Source organism: Lactuca virosa, chromosome 4 (genome assembly GCF_052849685.1).
Source record: "Lactuca virosa cultivar CGN04683 chromosome 4, Lactuca_virosa_CGN04683_v6, whole genome shotgun sequence".
Taxonomy (NCBI): Eukaryota; Viridiplantae; Streptophyta; class Magnoliopsida; order Asterales; family Asteraceae; genus Lactuca; species Lactuca virosa.
The window spans coordinates 341,972,348-341,988,024 of record NC_136429.1 but is presented as its reverse complement, the minus strand read 5'-3'; the positions used below and the strand labels follow the sequence as shown (position 1 = coordinate 341,988,024).

At 35.1% G+C, this 15,677-nt stretch overlaps 2 protein-coding genes across 2 annotated transcripts; one reads left to right on the top strand and one right to left on the bottom strand.

Annotated features, from left to right (window-relative positions):
• Nucleotides 1-894: 894 nt before the first annotated feature.
• Nucleotides 895-7,124, top strand: LOC145108604 (ATP-dependent Clp protease). The gene is made up of 15 exons (XM_079045639.1): nt 895-2,127; nt 2,289-2,350; nt 2,436-2,533; nt 2,648-2,727; nt 3,395-3,445; nt 4,113-4,187; nt 4,267-4,344; nt 4,661-4,717; nt 5,198-5,268; nt 5,695-5,794; nt 5,887-5,991; nt 6,107-6,169; nt 6,345-6,467; nt 6,559-6,723; nt 6,795-7,124. The coding sequence occupies exons 1-15, from the start codon at nt 1,273-1,275 to the stop codon at nt 6,855-6,857; spliced, it is 2,046 nt and encodes a 681-aa protein (XP_078901765.1). The 5' UTR covers nt 895-1,272; the 3' UTR covers nt 6,858-7,124.
• Nucleotides 7,125-7,434: 310 nt separating this feature from the next.
• Nucleotides 7,435-9,786, bottom strand: LOC145108603 (fructokinase-2-like). The gene is made up of 5 exons (XM_079045638.1): nt 9,541-9,786; nt 8,544-8,954; nt 8,266-8,400; nt 8,031-8,147; nt 7,435-7,885 (listed from the first exon to the last, which is right to left on the bottom strand). The coding sequence occupies exons 1-5, from the start codon at nt 9,715-9,717 to the stop codon at nt 7,754-7,756; spliced, it is 972 nt and encodes a 323-aa protein (XP_078901764.1). The 5' UTR covers nt 9,718-9,786; the 3' UTR covers nt 7,435-7,753.
• Between the last annotated feature and the right edge of the window lie 5,891 nt (nt 9,787-15,677).

Below are 15,677 nucleotides of genomic sequence, written 5' to 3'. Positions count from 1 at the left end.
CGGTTTGAATCGTTATTTTTCGTGGTGTTAATTGATGGTTGGAATCTGAATTTCATACAATCTATTTTTATTTTCTAGGTTTGATTCAAGTTTGATTTTGGTTTGATTTTAATTCCATGTTTAAGGTTTCCTTTTGATTTAGTGTCATTAGATTTGGTATCGGTGATTATTGGCGATGTTGTTGGCCGGCGGTCGGAGTTTGTTTCAAGAGTGGTGATGTTGGACTGCAGATTAAAGGGGAAGGATGTTGGATGATGGCCAGAGAGAGAGAGAGAGAGAGAGAGAGAGAGAGAGAGAGAGAGAGAGAGAGAGAGAGAGAGAGAGAGAGAGAGAGAGAGAGAGAGAGAGATTTATTTTTATTTAATTTTTATTTTTTATTTTTTATTTTTTTAAATCAGAAAAACAAATAAGAAAAAAAATCATATTAATAGGGGCAAATCAGTCATTTTGAAAAATATCAAAACAGATTGGACCAAACAAGCAACAAAATGAAAACTTTGGACCTCTGGTGCTAGTCCAAACCTTTTTGGACCAAAGTGGCAATTTTCGACATACCACAGGGACCATTTGTGCAGTTTTGTCTATAAGTTATAAAACTTTTGAGTGTTAAATCATAATTAAGAAAACTTTTGAATTGTATTAGTTAAAAATGAGGGTTTCAAATGAATGTGGTTTGAAGAAGTTAAAAAAGGGGATTTCAAATGCATGAGATTTAAAAAAAAATGCTAGCTTTATAGCTATAAAAATAAAGATAATGATGATATAAATAGATAGATAGATAGAATGAATTCTTACATTCTTTATAATGTCTTCGTATTTTTGTGATGCCGTATTTATTATCAATATTCTGTAATAAAATAATTAAATATTATTAAAATAAGAGATGACACCAAATCTGAAACGTTTATGGCGTATGAAAAATGCAAACAAGAAACGGGAAGGAAGCAGTGGGAGTGGAGAGCGATTTACGGTTAGTTTAAACTTTAAAGCACAATTGATCTGCTTTCTCCCTACAAACACTCCCCTCTCTTGTCTTTCTTGCTCAAATTCGTTTTTCATCCCGCAAAATCATGTATGCTACAAATGGATGTAATCCTAATTTGGATAGATTTATGGATTAGATAGATCGTTTTCAAGTTATATATATTTACAGATCGCCAATTTTGGAATCCCCTTTTTGTTCAATAAATGCAAGCAGTTTCGATTGATTGAATCGCAAAATTGCATGCCCATTTGAATAAATTCGATTAGAAAGGTTGTAGTTTTTGGATTATGATGTCTGGGATGTGGAGATGGAGGAAGATTCGAGATATTATAGCTGCAACAGAAGCAGGAATGAGAATTTCCACCCCGTATGCATCGAGGCGTGGTTTCGTTAATTGGCTGCTACATGCCGGCGCCGGCGGTCCGTACATTCGTCCGAGGTCGTTGACTGGTCTACAAACAAGGTATAAATGGGATCATGGCGGTGGTGGTTCTGATGACAACGGCAGTAGAACCACGACGATGACGCGGAGGATTAAAGCCGAAGCTAACTGCCCTCGTTGTTCTAAGCAAATGAATCTGGTTTTTTCCAATAACACCCACCTAATTCCGCCGTCTTCATCCGCCGGAAATGAATCAGAATCACCGCCTGATCCTGGTTCCGATTCCAATCGCAAAGGCGCTTACCAGGCTGTCAACCTTTGTCCCAATTGTAAAACCGCCTACTATTTCCGGCCTTACAAGATGGCTCCTTTACAAGGCCGTTTTGTCGAAATTGGTAGGGTTAAAAACAGTAATGGGAATGGAAGGGATAAGAGACAGGCTAATGATGATGATGAATATGCTAACAAACTTAGGGCTTCGTTTTGGGAGACATTGAAGGCTTATGGTGGTGAACCACCGGAGAATTGGACCAATCCTCCTCCTCCTCCTCCTCTCTCTGGCAATGGACTTGCGGTGCATACTCCCCCTGGACCTCCGTTTGCACCGGGGTTGAATGTAATACGTGCAAGGGGTCCTGGCGGTGGTGGTGGAGAGAAGTATGGGTCAGGTGGCTCAAATTTGGGGAAGAATTTGCCTACTCCTAAGGAGATTTGTGAGGGACTGGATAAGTTTGTCATCGGTCAAAAGCGTGCCAAAAAGGTTTCAACTTTTTCCCCTTTCTGATATGCATTCAAGCATGCTTAGAATCTGTACCCTAGAGACAATTGTGACTTTATATAAAGTTAGTGGCTTTGTATATTTGATTATGGTGTTACTTAATCTGCTACATGATCTTTTCCCTTGAACTGGTTTATTTGCAGGTCCTTTCAGTAGCTGTTTATAACCATTACAAAAGGATATATCATGCCTCCTTAAAGAAAGGGTTAGTTGTTAAACAAATGAATTCTTTTCATCTTAAGTAAGTATCACAGGCTGATTGCTGAACTGAAGTTGTTTATTGCAACTAGGTCAGGAGCAGATCCAGGAAGATCTAAGACTGAAGATGATGATGACAATGTAGATTTAGAAAAAAGCAATGTACTTCTAATGGGCCCAACTGGCTCAGGTATGTATGTATGATCATTAGGATGTTTTCTTTTTCTAATAATATTTCTTGTCTCTTCCACTATAAATCCTATTGTTTATTGTTTATTATGCTTCTATGACTTTTGTGAAATAGGGAAGACATTACTTGCAAAGACTCTAGCTCGTTTTGTTAATGTTCCATTTGTCATTGCTGATGCAACCACCTTGACACAGGTCAGTCAGTTGCTGATATATTTATTTATATTGCTTTTTGTGGAAATGGACTGAAAAGTGAAACCCAATGTGTAGATTTCTGTTTCCATTATTATATATAGAGTTAAATGTATATTTATGGTTTTCCCCAAATTATGCAACAAAGTGGGTTTTATACAAAATACGCAACACCATTTCATTTTAGGACCAAATGATGCAATAAATGGTAACCTGTTTAACCTTTCAAAGTGTTGTTCAATAATATGTGTCGATTGCATAAACTGAATTGGTTAAAAAACTGAAGCATTGTGGCATAAATTTATAACAAAGTGTAACCATGTTACTTAAATTGGTAAAAAGGCGAAACATTGTTGCTTACAGTGGTACAAAGGTCAAACACTAGTGCATAAATTGGTAAAAAAGTGAAAGATTGTTGCATAAGTTGGTAAAAAGAGTGAGACAAATAAACATTTATGGAATGAATCGTGGTTGCATATTATGGTACTGATTATAGTGTTGCATATTTCGGTCCTTGAAGAAACTTGATTGCGTATTTCCTCTAAAAAAACCACTTGTTGCATAAATCAGGAAAAAAAAAGTGTTTGCATAATGTGCTTTTAACCCTCATTATGTATACACTGTTCAATCGAAAGTGGTTTATGTGTTTTTTACATTATGGCTTATGCAGGCTGGTTATGTTGGTGATGACGTGGAATCTATATTGCACAAGCTACTTACGGTACTGCAGTATATATATATATATATATATATATATATATATATATATATATATATATTGATTGTATAACCGCTTCTTCTTATTATTATTTTTTCTATCTCATTGACCAAGAAGTTGAGACTCATGAGTTTAACAACCCAATTAAATTTCTCTTTCTGTTATCATTTCCATTATGTGTTTTTCCCTTTTTGGCCCAAACTTCTTTCATATCTTCTTTGGTTTTATCATGGCAAACTGCTATCATTCTTCTATAGTGTTTGGCAATGTAAATGCTATGCATCAGGTTATTATAGAAAAGGGTATTGTGGGCAAACTAAACAAATAATGAGAATCTTTTAGTTTTAGTGCAGGGGCATTTATTTTAATGTAGTGGTTATGCAGAATACTTATTTATATAGGAGTAGAGAGAATGATAGCAGATGAGAAACTGGAAGTTATTCCTTTGGGAGAGGCTAGGCTCTCGACTCTCTAGCAAGCATTAGGGGTTTTTGTTCATTTTGAGTGATTAGATTAATCAAATATAGTGAAGCTTTTGTTCTTATTTTCTGATTTATATTGTTAGTCAGTTGATAGCAGATGAGAGATGAAAACTTAAATAATTTTTTTGTGATTTTGGATCCACAGACAGAGTTGAAATTGATATATAATGTTTCCATTTGGTTTCAAGGTTGCTGAATTCAATGTTGAAGCTGCACAACAAGGGATGGTTTACATTGATGAAGTTGATAAGATAACCAAAAAGGTTTTAGTCAATTACTTTTTTGTGATCCTGAGTTTTGCATGCTTTTTTGAGATGTGAAAGTTTTGATATAAATTGACAGGCTGAGAGCTTAAACATTAGCAGAGATGTCTCTGGTGAGGGAGTCCAACAAGCTCTACTTAAGATGCTGGAAGGAACTGTAAGCCATTATTATATTTGTGATAAATTGGCAAAAAATCAATCAATTGATATTTCTCGTTGATTTACCGAATTCAAGAGATGATAATAATAATAATAATAATAATAATAATAATAATAATAATAATATGACTTCATCAAACACATCACTACTTGTAATTCTGAAGGCATTTGTTCTAAGTAACTAGCTTCATTTTGTTTTGGTTGTTTGTATGATAAATTTGTAAAAAAGTTACGACTTAAACACATATCACTCACTGCATTCTTGAATGAATATTTGTAATTATATTCCATTTGAAAAGGTTAACTTTCTGCAGATAGTGAACGTGCCTGAAAAGGGGGCGAGGAAGCATCCTAGAGGTGATAACATTCAGGTACAGTAAAGGCACATGATTCTTATGATGTACTTGCATTGATTTCCTATTATATATAGCCCTCCATGTGCATGCCTACTCTTTCTTACTTATGGCGTAATTGCATCATCAAAAAAACTTATCATGCATAGCCTGTTTCCTATAAACTTGTGATATAAACGTTTAAGAAAAATGACAGCATACAGATGGAAGTTTTATAAAAAGTTGGAACTTAATGGGTCCTGGTCTTTTTGCATTGAGTGTTGTCTGGATAAATAACACTAGTAGTATTTAAAAAATACTTGTGAAAATGGAAAAATAAATGAGGGAGGAAACATACGCATACGATAGCATAGCAAGGTCATCAAAGGGCTGACTCTGCCAAGCTGTGTTATCATTCATGGGGTTTGCAGTGACTAAATCACTTGTGCTTAAGCTTGTTAATAAATTGATAATATTATAAGACTATTACTTTATCTAATGAGTAAAAGTTACTTGCAGATAGATACAAAGGACATCCTTTTCATTTGTGGTGGCGCATTTGTTGATTTGGAGAAAACCATATCCGAGAGGTGAATCCAAATCCGTACGTTTGTTTTTTTTTTCTGGGCTAAGTGCAAGAAATAGCAACATATCCTATATTCATTTCTACTTTGATTTCTTTTTTTTTCTTATTAATCTATGTTACTATGAAAAATCTACTACTGTACTTTCAATCTTTTTTAGTTATCAAGACCCACTTTAAAACATTCACCCAATTACAACAGTAAAAATTGCTTTCTATCCGGATGACATTTGATATAATCCACAGATTTTCCAAAATATAATGTTCAAGGTAGGAATGTAGCTAATCAATCAAAGTGCGTTGCTATTTCTTGCATTCAAGTCTTTATTTTTTGGTAATTAAATTTGTGACTGGAAATGCATTCAAGTCTTTATATAACAACTATAAGTTGAAGGGTTTAAATGTAAAATCATTTTTTTTTCTTTAATTTCAGACAGCAGGACTCTTCAATAGGTTTTGGAGCACCTGTTCGTGCTAACATGAGAAACAGTGCACTCACAAATGCTGCAGTCACATCATCTTTACTTGAATCTGTAAGCCGCAAATGTCTTTATTTTTTAATTTTTTTTTTCTTTCTGATAATGAGGAATTAATTATATATTGGTTTTATCCTTTTTGTTTTCAGGTTGAAAGTAGTGATCTTATAGCCTATGGACTCATACCCGAGTTCATAGGACGATTTCCAATTTTAGTAAGTTTGTCTGCTCTAACCGAAGATCAACTTGTTCAGGTATGCTTTATCACTCAAAAATTCTCTGTTTAATTTTGTTTTAGGATTTTATTCTTTTCACAACCCAAAGACTTAATTATTGGAGTATTATTTTGATGATTTACTTGTATGACAGGTTCTTATGGAACCGAAGAATGCTCTCGGGAAGCAATACAAGAAATTGTTTCAGATGAACGATGTAAGCACTTCATTCAGTTGAAAAAAGAAAGTCTTTTTTTTTTTTTTTCTCATACAACATTTAATAGGAAAAGAAAAGATGATCTGTCTGTATAAAGTCTATTAAGTTAAAAAAAAAAAATACATTTCAGCTTAGTTTAGTTTGTTGGTAATTAATTATGTTTGGTGAACTGTAGGTGAAACTACATTTCACAGAAAAGGCACAAAGATTAATTGCTCAAAAGGCAATGGCCAAGAACACGGGTGCAAGAGGGTTAAGAGCCATACTCGAAACTCTTCTAACCGACTCTATGTACGAGGTATGCAGTGCAGGGCTTTTTCGTCATTTACTCACCATAAATGTCAATAAAAATATTCCTTTTCTTTTTCTTAAAAAAAAAACAAAATCAGATTCCCGATACCAAGACAGGAAACGATCGAGTTGATGTGGTTGTGATTGATGAGGAATCAGTTGGGTCAGTAGATTCTTATTTATCAGGATGTGGGGGAAAAATACTCCGTGGTGATGGTGCGTTAGAAAATTATCTTGCAAAAACAAGATCTAAAGAACAAATGGTATGGAATTCACACATCTTTTTTACTTTAAATGGAGTCTTATCTGAAATGAACTTTTGTGGTGAATGCAGGAAGCTGATGGGCAATTGGTGGAAGGAGAAGAAGAAACCTCATCAAAAGCCATGAGCATGTAACAGTTTAACAAGAATTAGACCTTTTTCTCATTTGTAAAAGCCCGAACAAGAACCGGTGTGGTGTAATTATACCTACCTCCGTCTCCTTGTACAACAGAATAATAACATCCAATTCGGTTTTAAGTCGATAGAGATAAAAAGAAATGAGGTTGTAAAAAGAGAAAAACAAAGGAAAAAACATATATGTAACTAACATTCTTGTTTTATTGTACATTGTACAAATAAGCTTTGGAAATGATGAGTTATTGGCCCATTTTTAGTGTTTTACATATTATTGTTTCTAGAGACCAAGGTTATATTGACATATTGTAATTGTAATTTTTTTTTCCAATGAAACTCGATTTTGATCTTTCTCGCATGTGTAAAAGACGTAAATGCCCTCATGACTTGTCGCTGACACTATAAAAAGTTGTCAAATCTTACTCCATTCCAGTCTAGTAAAGTACCTTGAGACAAACACTACCTTTTGTTTTTACAAGGTTTAAGTTGAATTTGTTCTTGCAAATTTGTTTTAGCTGTAGAAGTCTGTTGTCGAACAAATATTCTTTCATTACATTAAACATCAATATCAACAACATTCAACAACTTGTAGTAACAAATATTGATCCAGCAATCATGATTACATCAACACTCACAAAAAGCCCATCCGTTTTGGATGGGATATGGGCCGAAAATAATAAGCTTGTTCTGTTATGATTGCAGAACAAGATATTGTTATTTACCTTTTGAATCGTCAAAACAAAACAAAAACAAGGTCCAAACAAACACGTGGCCTTTTCAAATCAATAACCTAAGAAACGATTGGTTTAAACCAAGAAAAAACGATCTAAAAAACTAAGAAACCATTCAAAACAATCTTGCAAAAAAACAAAACAATCTCGTAGGGTTTTTATTCTCTACTTGGAAGCGGACATGAGAGATTGGGCATCGGATACGGAAGGTAGTGCAGGGATGGCTCCTTTCTTTGTTGTGCATATCGCCCCACATGCATTCGAAAATGCTAGTGCCTGCTTCAGCTTCGCTTCATCCTACATTTATTGAAAAAATAAAAGAACCAGTGTTTAGATTTTAGGGTACGTGTTTCGTTTTTTTGGAAAGAATGAACGAATCATAATAAATATGTTACATGCCAATTCTATCAAAACCTGTGAAACGAAATGGATTTCTTCTTACCGTGAAAATGGAAGTGTCTTTGGCCATAGAAACAAGTAACGAGCCTACGAAAGAGTCTCCGGCTCCTGTTGTGTCCACAGTTTTCACGGAGTATCCGGGCACTCTTCCCTTGAAGCTCTACACTCATTGGAAATAGTTTACAAAATAACATTTGTGAATAAATTAATGTCGTATTAAAAGCAAAATGAAAAAAAAAAAAAAAAAAAAAAAAACTGAGATGCAATTTTTCACATACCTTGGTGTAATATCGACAACCCTTTTCGCCATCCGTAACAACCATAAGCTTAAGACCATCATGCCATAAACTCTTCACGGCTTCTTCATCATCAGATTTCTTTTGTGTCAAGAATTCCACCTCGTCATCGCTCACCTACACATAAAAGGGCAATTTCGTCTTTTCACACCCATAAACCAAAACAAATAAAATTCATAGTATCAATAACCAGCTACGAGAAGATCCATTGTAAATTTGTCATTTGCAAAGGAAATATCATAGTGTCAATAATAAACTACCTTGATGAAATCAGCTTCGTTCCAGATGCTTTTGATGCCTTGCCTGGCGGCCTCAGCAGAAGGCCACAAGGGAAGGCGGACATTGGGGTCATAAGAAAGCAAGACCCCAGCCTGCTTGGCGGCCTTCATGGCCGCCATGTGAGCAGATCTGCATGGCTCGGTGATGAGACTGATGGAGCCATAATGAAAGATCTTGGCTTTCTTGATTATGTCCATTTTAAGCTCGGATTCTTTTAGGAGCATGTCCGCACTAGGATTCCTATAGAACATGAATTCCCTTTCACCATCTTTCTTAAGTGTCACGAATGCTAAAGCTGTCCTCGCATGCTCGTCAAACAACACACCATCAGCATTCACTCCGTTTTTCTTTATAATGTCAACCAACATGAATCCAAATTCATCTTTCCCAACCTGCACTTTACATCAATCACAATATATTATATATACTTTTTTTTCTTATTTCATATTAAAGTTTCTAGATACCTATATTCATTTAAAAAATCAAAATATTACGCCAGAAAACCATTGATCCATTAATGTCCAATTTGCAAAATTTAATCCGTAAAACCATTGATCCATAAATGTCCGTAAATTTATAAATCATCCAAGAACAGCATTAAACTCATATAGATGAACGATGGATAACAACTTTTACAGAAATAAAAATAAAACAATAATCACTACGTAAAACCATTGATCCTTAGATATGTGCATTAGATTATAAGTCATCCAACAACAACTTTGATTCATATAGACGTTAGTGTAGTAGTAGATCTGTCGCTTTTTTTAAATTAATCATAATGCATTTTGGGGGATCTTGTCCATTGTGCAATTATTACATGCAAAACAATTTTGTATAATAAAATAGGAACATTGATCACTCCCTAAAACCATTGATCCATAAATGTCCACTAAATTCTAAATCATTCAAGAACAACATTGATCGATGGAATCCACATCGATTAAAATAATATATTAAAATTATTATGATAAGTACCTTGCCGATAAAAGCGGCGGAGCCACCTAGCTTTGCAATGGAACAAGCGACGTTAGCGGGAGCACCACCTGGGGCCTTAAGGAATCCCTGAGACTCAGCCAAAGAGACTCCAGCCACGTCGGGTACGAAATCGATCAACATCTCTCCAAAACACACAATAGTAGAAGAAGCTGCCATTTTTTCTCTCGAAATGTTCTCACTCGATGAAAGATGATCAATGTGTGTGTGACTGTGTGTGTTTATAGATATATATATAACGAAAGATGTTGAGGAAGTGAGAGAAATTAGAATATAAATGTGGGTGAGATGGAGAAATCATGTTTGTTGATGGATTTTCGGAATAATTATTGAAACGTAATTTTGACTCTTTATTTCTGCTTTATTTTAATTATTTTGTTTAGAGAAAATTGCAAATTTAACCAAATACACTAATTACTTTGTGGAAAATAGCCAAAAAAATCAAAATTGCATTTTTAGCCACTAAAATCGCAGATGGGTATAAGTTATCTGCGATTTCGCCTTCCCATATGCGAACGTACAAGTGGCTAAAGCACGTCTGTGCTTTAGCCACTTGTACGTTCACAGATGGTTTTTATTTTTTTTATTTTTCGATGTATATATACTCCTTTTCCAGCATAAAATTGCAGATGAACATAGTCCATCTGCGATTTCCTCTCGTTTTCACCTGCGATTTTATGTTTTTTTTTAAACTACGAAATTGATAGGGTTTGACTACGAAACAACCTTATTATATATAAATGTTTTCAAGAAATTATTATTTTTGTTGTTATTTCTTTGGAAAATTTGTTTAAAACCTCTCTAAAAATGTATAAATATTTGGTTTGTCTTCTAACTGGTGGGAGAGAGAGTTTCTCTAAAAAATATAGTAAAAAATGAAAAAAAAAACGTTTTTATACTAAATCTCTACGAAATCACAGATGGAATACACAAAATCGCAGATGAACTGTTCCATCTGCGAACGTACAAGTGCCTAAAGCACAGATGTGCTTTAGGCACTTGTACATTTGCAGATGGAAATGCGAAATCACAGATGGACTTAATCCATCTGCGATTTTAAGGGCTAATTTTGTAATTTATGTTTTTTTTTGGCTATTTTCCACGAAATAATTAATATATTTGGCTAAATTTGTAATTTTCTCTTTTGTTTATTTCAAATTTAAAGTAAGATGGCCTTCTTATCTTTCCTTAGTTTGTTGAGAGAATACTGCAAAAAGGCCCATGTAGTTTGTGATTTTCTATTATTTCAAGTCCATTTTTTTCGATTGGCCCAAAGTTGGATCATTTTGTGTCACTTTGGTCCCTCAAAGTATTTTAGACGTTTAAAAATGCTCATTAAGTGTACAACATGCCTCCAAGGCAGGGGCAGTTTTTTTTTTCTTGTCTCTCTCATGTAGATGCGTTACCTTCAATTCATCAAAAAAAAAACCTTAATATCACATTTATGATTCCTAAATTGGAGTTGACTGTCCATTTCTTCTCTTCTAAACCCGCTCAATTATTGAGGAAACCCTAAACAAAAACCCTAAACAAAAACCCACAATCGTTCATAGGGTCTTGCTAGTATCTACATATCCTGCGAGAATGATATATTGACAACGTGGTATGACTGGTATCTTAGGCCAATCCATCAAGCTTTTGATGAAGGACTACATATGAAAAACTGTGCTATGCTTCCTTTAAGTACTTTGAAAACCTTAAAAACATCTCCGAAGACACAAAATAACATTGTTTATTTTTTGTGTGCTTTTTATAGAAGATTATCCCACCATCTTCACCATTGAGGTCCATAATGATGGAACATCATAAATATTCTATGTGTTAGATACATTAAAGGCTCAATAAGATGCATATAGACTTAGTTGATGTAGATGAATTCTCTATTCACAAATTTGGTATGATAATGCTAGAACTAGGTTATACGGTAACACCAATTATTTGCTACAACTTTAGATTGCCCAACTCTAACTTGGACTTCGGACTAAGAGCATTAGGAAACGATATTAATGTACTAAATCTTGCAAAATATGTTAAGAAGATTAAAATCATGAAGGCATATAATGAACACAGGAAAACTAATTTACTTATTTTTGCTTGGATTGGGTTGACAACACCATAATTGATAATGATCATCAAGTAAGAAGGGGTATAAATGAAGCTGTTAGTGGATATGTTTATGAAGTTACTAATTAGGTTGAACCAATGGATTTAGGTGAACCATTTCTTGAGAAAATAATGTTAACGCTATTATACATATGGATTATGTTCCATTGATAGATGGAGTGAATGTGCAACATGATTAAGTAGAGTACCAATGTGATTATGAGGTAGAACAAAATCTTATACACGATTTTGAGAACTTTGACCTTTTTTTAGGGATAAAAAAAGATGTATCCAATGCATATGGTATACCGATTTACATTGCTCAATAGTTTGTCAATAATATAATTGCATATAGGTCACAAATTGTCATTATGTTATTATGGTCATTTGTAATGTCATAGCAGATTTATTGAACTAAAGGCTGCATATATTTTTAACATACATAAACTTGATACACAAACTGTCAATGGACAAATTTTTCATTACCAATATCAGAGGGGTTACAACATGTTTGCAAATGACTAAAAGTACTCATATTTGACCTCCCAAAAACCATACAAGAACCCCGAATCCATAATCCTTGTAACAAAAATAATACCTACATGATTCCAAGACAATTTTACAAACCTAATACCAAAATGTAAAAATAATACTCAATTCCTGATCCCAACTAAATATCAAAACAGCAACAAAAAATCCCTAACTTGTAAACAAATAAAATTTCCATTTTCTTAATTCTTCATTCAGATTGTTGATAAAAATTTTGTAGTTGTTGATGCTTCTCAGTAAACCTGGTATTATCACAACAAATCTTGCACATAGTGGATGATCAAATCCATCTTATGAAACCCCATTTTGCAAGCCTTAAAAATAAGAAAACGTGAGATTACGTTTATTTTTTTAGTACTAAAATGCTTTAAAAAGCATTTATCTCTTTAGGGAAAGCATGAAATATGCAACCATGGTTGGTTGATGTCCACAAAGCGCATAAAATTACCACTCCGCCATAGAAATACAACACCATCTAGAGTTTTTTTAATCGAACGTGAGTATTAAGATGGAAAACGATGAAACAACATGTAAGAAGATGAGAGCTCTAATGTATGTGTAGGTTAAGGAATACACTAAAGACATATTGTCTTGCACTTGTACAAAACTAGGCTATAACTTCGGTTTTTGAAAACTAGATGGTCTCGGTTTTCATTTATCTCATCACTAAAGGTCATAAACTAATTCACATGATTGTTTCCATGATAGTTTACTGAAAACGAGTCACCATTGCACATCAGACTTCACACATTAACGTCGCTTTTACATAAAAAAAAGTGACAAGTAGTGCGACAGCCTAAAACGGTGGGCAAATGTCCTCTTTTTATAACGGGTTTTGTTATTTTATATGTAACTTTACCTTGTGTCGTTTATTAAGAGATACATAATGTAACACTCATAAAATATGGTCCCAAAAATTTCATTTTTACTTATTAAATAAAACCATAGTTATCGAAACATTAAAGTATCTCAAAACATTATCATTAGAGTTTCCAAATCAAAAGCATCAGAGCAAACATCCCAGGCTAAGCATCATGGTGTGTGCAATGCAGTCATCCCGAGTGTCACACCCTGAAACCGTGATGGCAGAATCGTTCCGGGGCGGAGGACGTCATGTATAGCATCACAACCAATGTAAAATAGCAACCATATCAACACAACCATCACAGTCTATACATATATGAAGATGTTTACATCAATTTGAAACTTGTTTGAATTACATCAGAGAGTATATATAAAATATAAACATAAGACTCTTATTGCTCCAGCTTCTCAAAAACCCAGCAGGTACCTGTCTACTGATTTCCTGAGAATACAAGCAGTTTGAAAATATCAGCATAAAGCTGGTGAGTTCATAAGCGGTAGTTTGTAATGAAAACTTGTTGATGAGCTCGTAAAAACTATTTTGTATAGCGTCAAGAAAATCCGATACTTTCTTTAAGTGAAAAATGTAGCGTTATCCGTTCCATATAAACCATGAATGTTCCTTACTGAAAACTGTAGTGATATGTGAAAATACTACTTCATGTGACTAGCTAAGGCTAATCATGAAGTATAAGTATATTGTATATGAAATCCTTGCATAAACGATTTTGGTTGAAAACCCTGGCTTCAGCCTTTATACGTAGTGTGTTAGTTCTATTTAGTATAAATAAAACTGTTGAAGGGTGACATGTTGTAAACTAAAGGGTGAATTATAGATAATGTGAGTCGTATAACCATACTTGATATGACTAGAGACCTTTCCAACGTTCTTCAGGCGTCGAGTTAAATGACATTTGTCACCCTGGGCATGCCTTCCCAACTGTAGCTAGCAGTTCGGGTGTCGGATTGTCAGTCCCGAATAGATCTATTCACAAATCTTACGCTCTCCCTCCAGGAGACTCTGGTTATACTATGATAGGATTTATCCCTGTACACCTAAGGGTACAGTAGTGAAGTAGCACCTCACAGTATCGTACAATCTAGTTTACATGTAGTGTAGTAGCGTTCTACCGTAGTGAAAATCCGAATGTATACCGTTTGTAGTGATAATTACAGTTATGAAAACGCGATAAAGTAGTGATGCAAACTGTAAACTATTTCTGTCTTAGTGCATACGTTGAGTAGTGAAGGTTTCTATACTTGTTATGTTTAGAAAATCCCAAACTATACCGATTATAGTTTGCATGTAAAACGTAGTGAATAGCGAGTCCGAAAAATCATGCAAGTTTAGTGAAAACGTCCCTTATGCTCAACACAGTACAAAAGGGTTAAAGTATGAGAATTTCATGAGTTTTGAAAACATTTATGTTTAGCTTGTATTCCCCCCCTGAAAACATTAAAAATACAGAAAATGTAGGGGTATGAACTCACCTCGAGCGAGTGGTTTGATTGAAGGATCGATACAGAAAGCTGGGTGTTCAAGTGAAGCCTTAATCACGATTCGATCCTAATTATCACGCAATGACACATAAAAGAGTCAAATGAAGGTATTTCACCACTATAAGTGATGGAAAACCACTCTAGAGACTTGGAAATGTTTGTCGGGACCCTATATGATCAAACGAGGGAGGTGTACAGCCAACGGTGTGTGTGTGCGGCCAGGGTGTGCGGTCAACATGTGTGTGCGGTTGCACACAGGAGTGTGCGGCCGTACAGAGGACGTGTGCGGTCGTACAAGGGAGTGTGTGGTCGTACAAGGGAGTGTGCGGCCGTACATAGAGGTGTGCGGCCGTGCACTCTTCATTCATGCTAAAAATGTTGATTTTCAAGTGTTTCCAAGTCAATACCAAGTCCAACTAGCAAATGGAGGCCAAACTCTCACTTTGGAGAGTCTTTCAAGAGTGTGCGGCCACCCTTATGAAGGTGTGCGGCCGTACACCTTCATATGATGAAGAACATGATGAAACTTTGATGATTAAAGGCTTAGATCAATGGGTCCTTCATGTATGATAAGCTAGGTGATGGAAAACTCACGTTTTTGAGGCCTTGAGAGTGTTCTTGGATGAAGTTCTTAGAGAGAGAAAGTAGAGAGAGAAAGTAGAGTGCAGCCAAATGAAAGGAATGAGTGAAGGGGGTCACCCTATATAAATAGGGATGAGTGTGCGGCTGGAGGATGGGTGTGCGGCCACACACTCGTGTGAGCGGCCATACACTCGGGTGTGCGGCCACACACTCATGTGTGCGGCCATACACTCGGGTGTGCGGTGTGGCCACACACTCCTTTTGATGGAGTGTTTAGCCTATTTGCAACCCTAAATCTTAAACCAACCCATCCCTAATTCAAACTTTGGTTGTACAAGGCTTTAGATCATCCAAACAGGTTCAAAACAATGCTAAAGATAGCTGAAACGAGTTTAACATTGATAGAATTTGACTAAGGTACATGATAGAAGTTTCGGGTTGTCACATCATCCCCCCGTTAGAGGGAATTTTGTCCTAAAATTCAAGAATAGAGTACAATCATGAACTTGGAAAGAGATGAG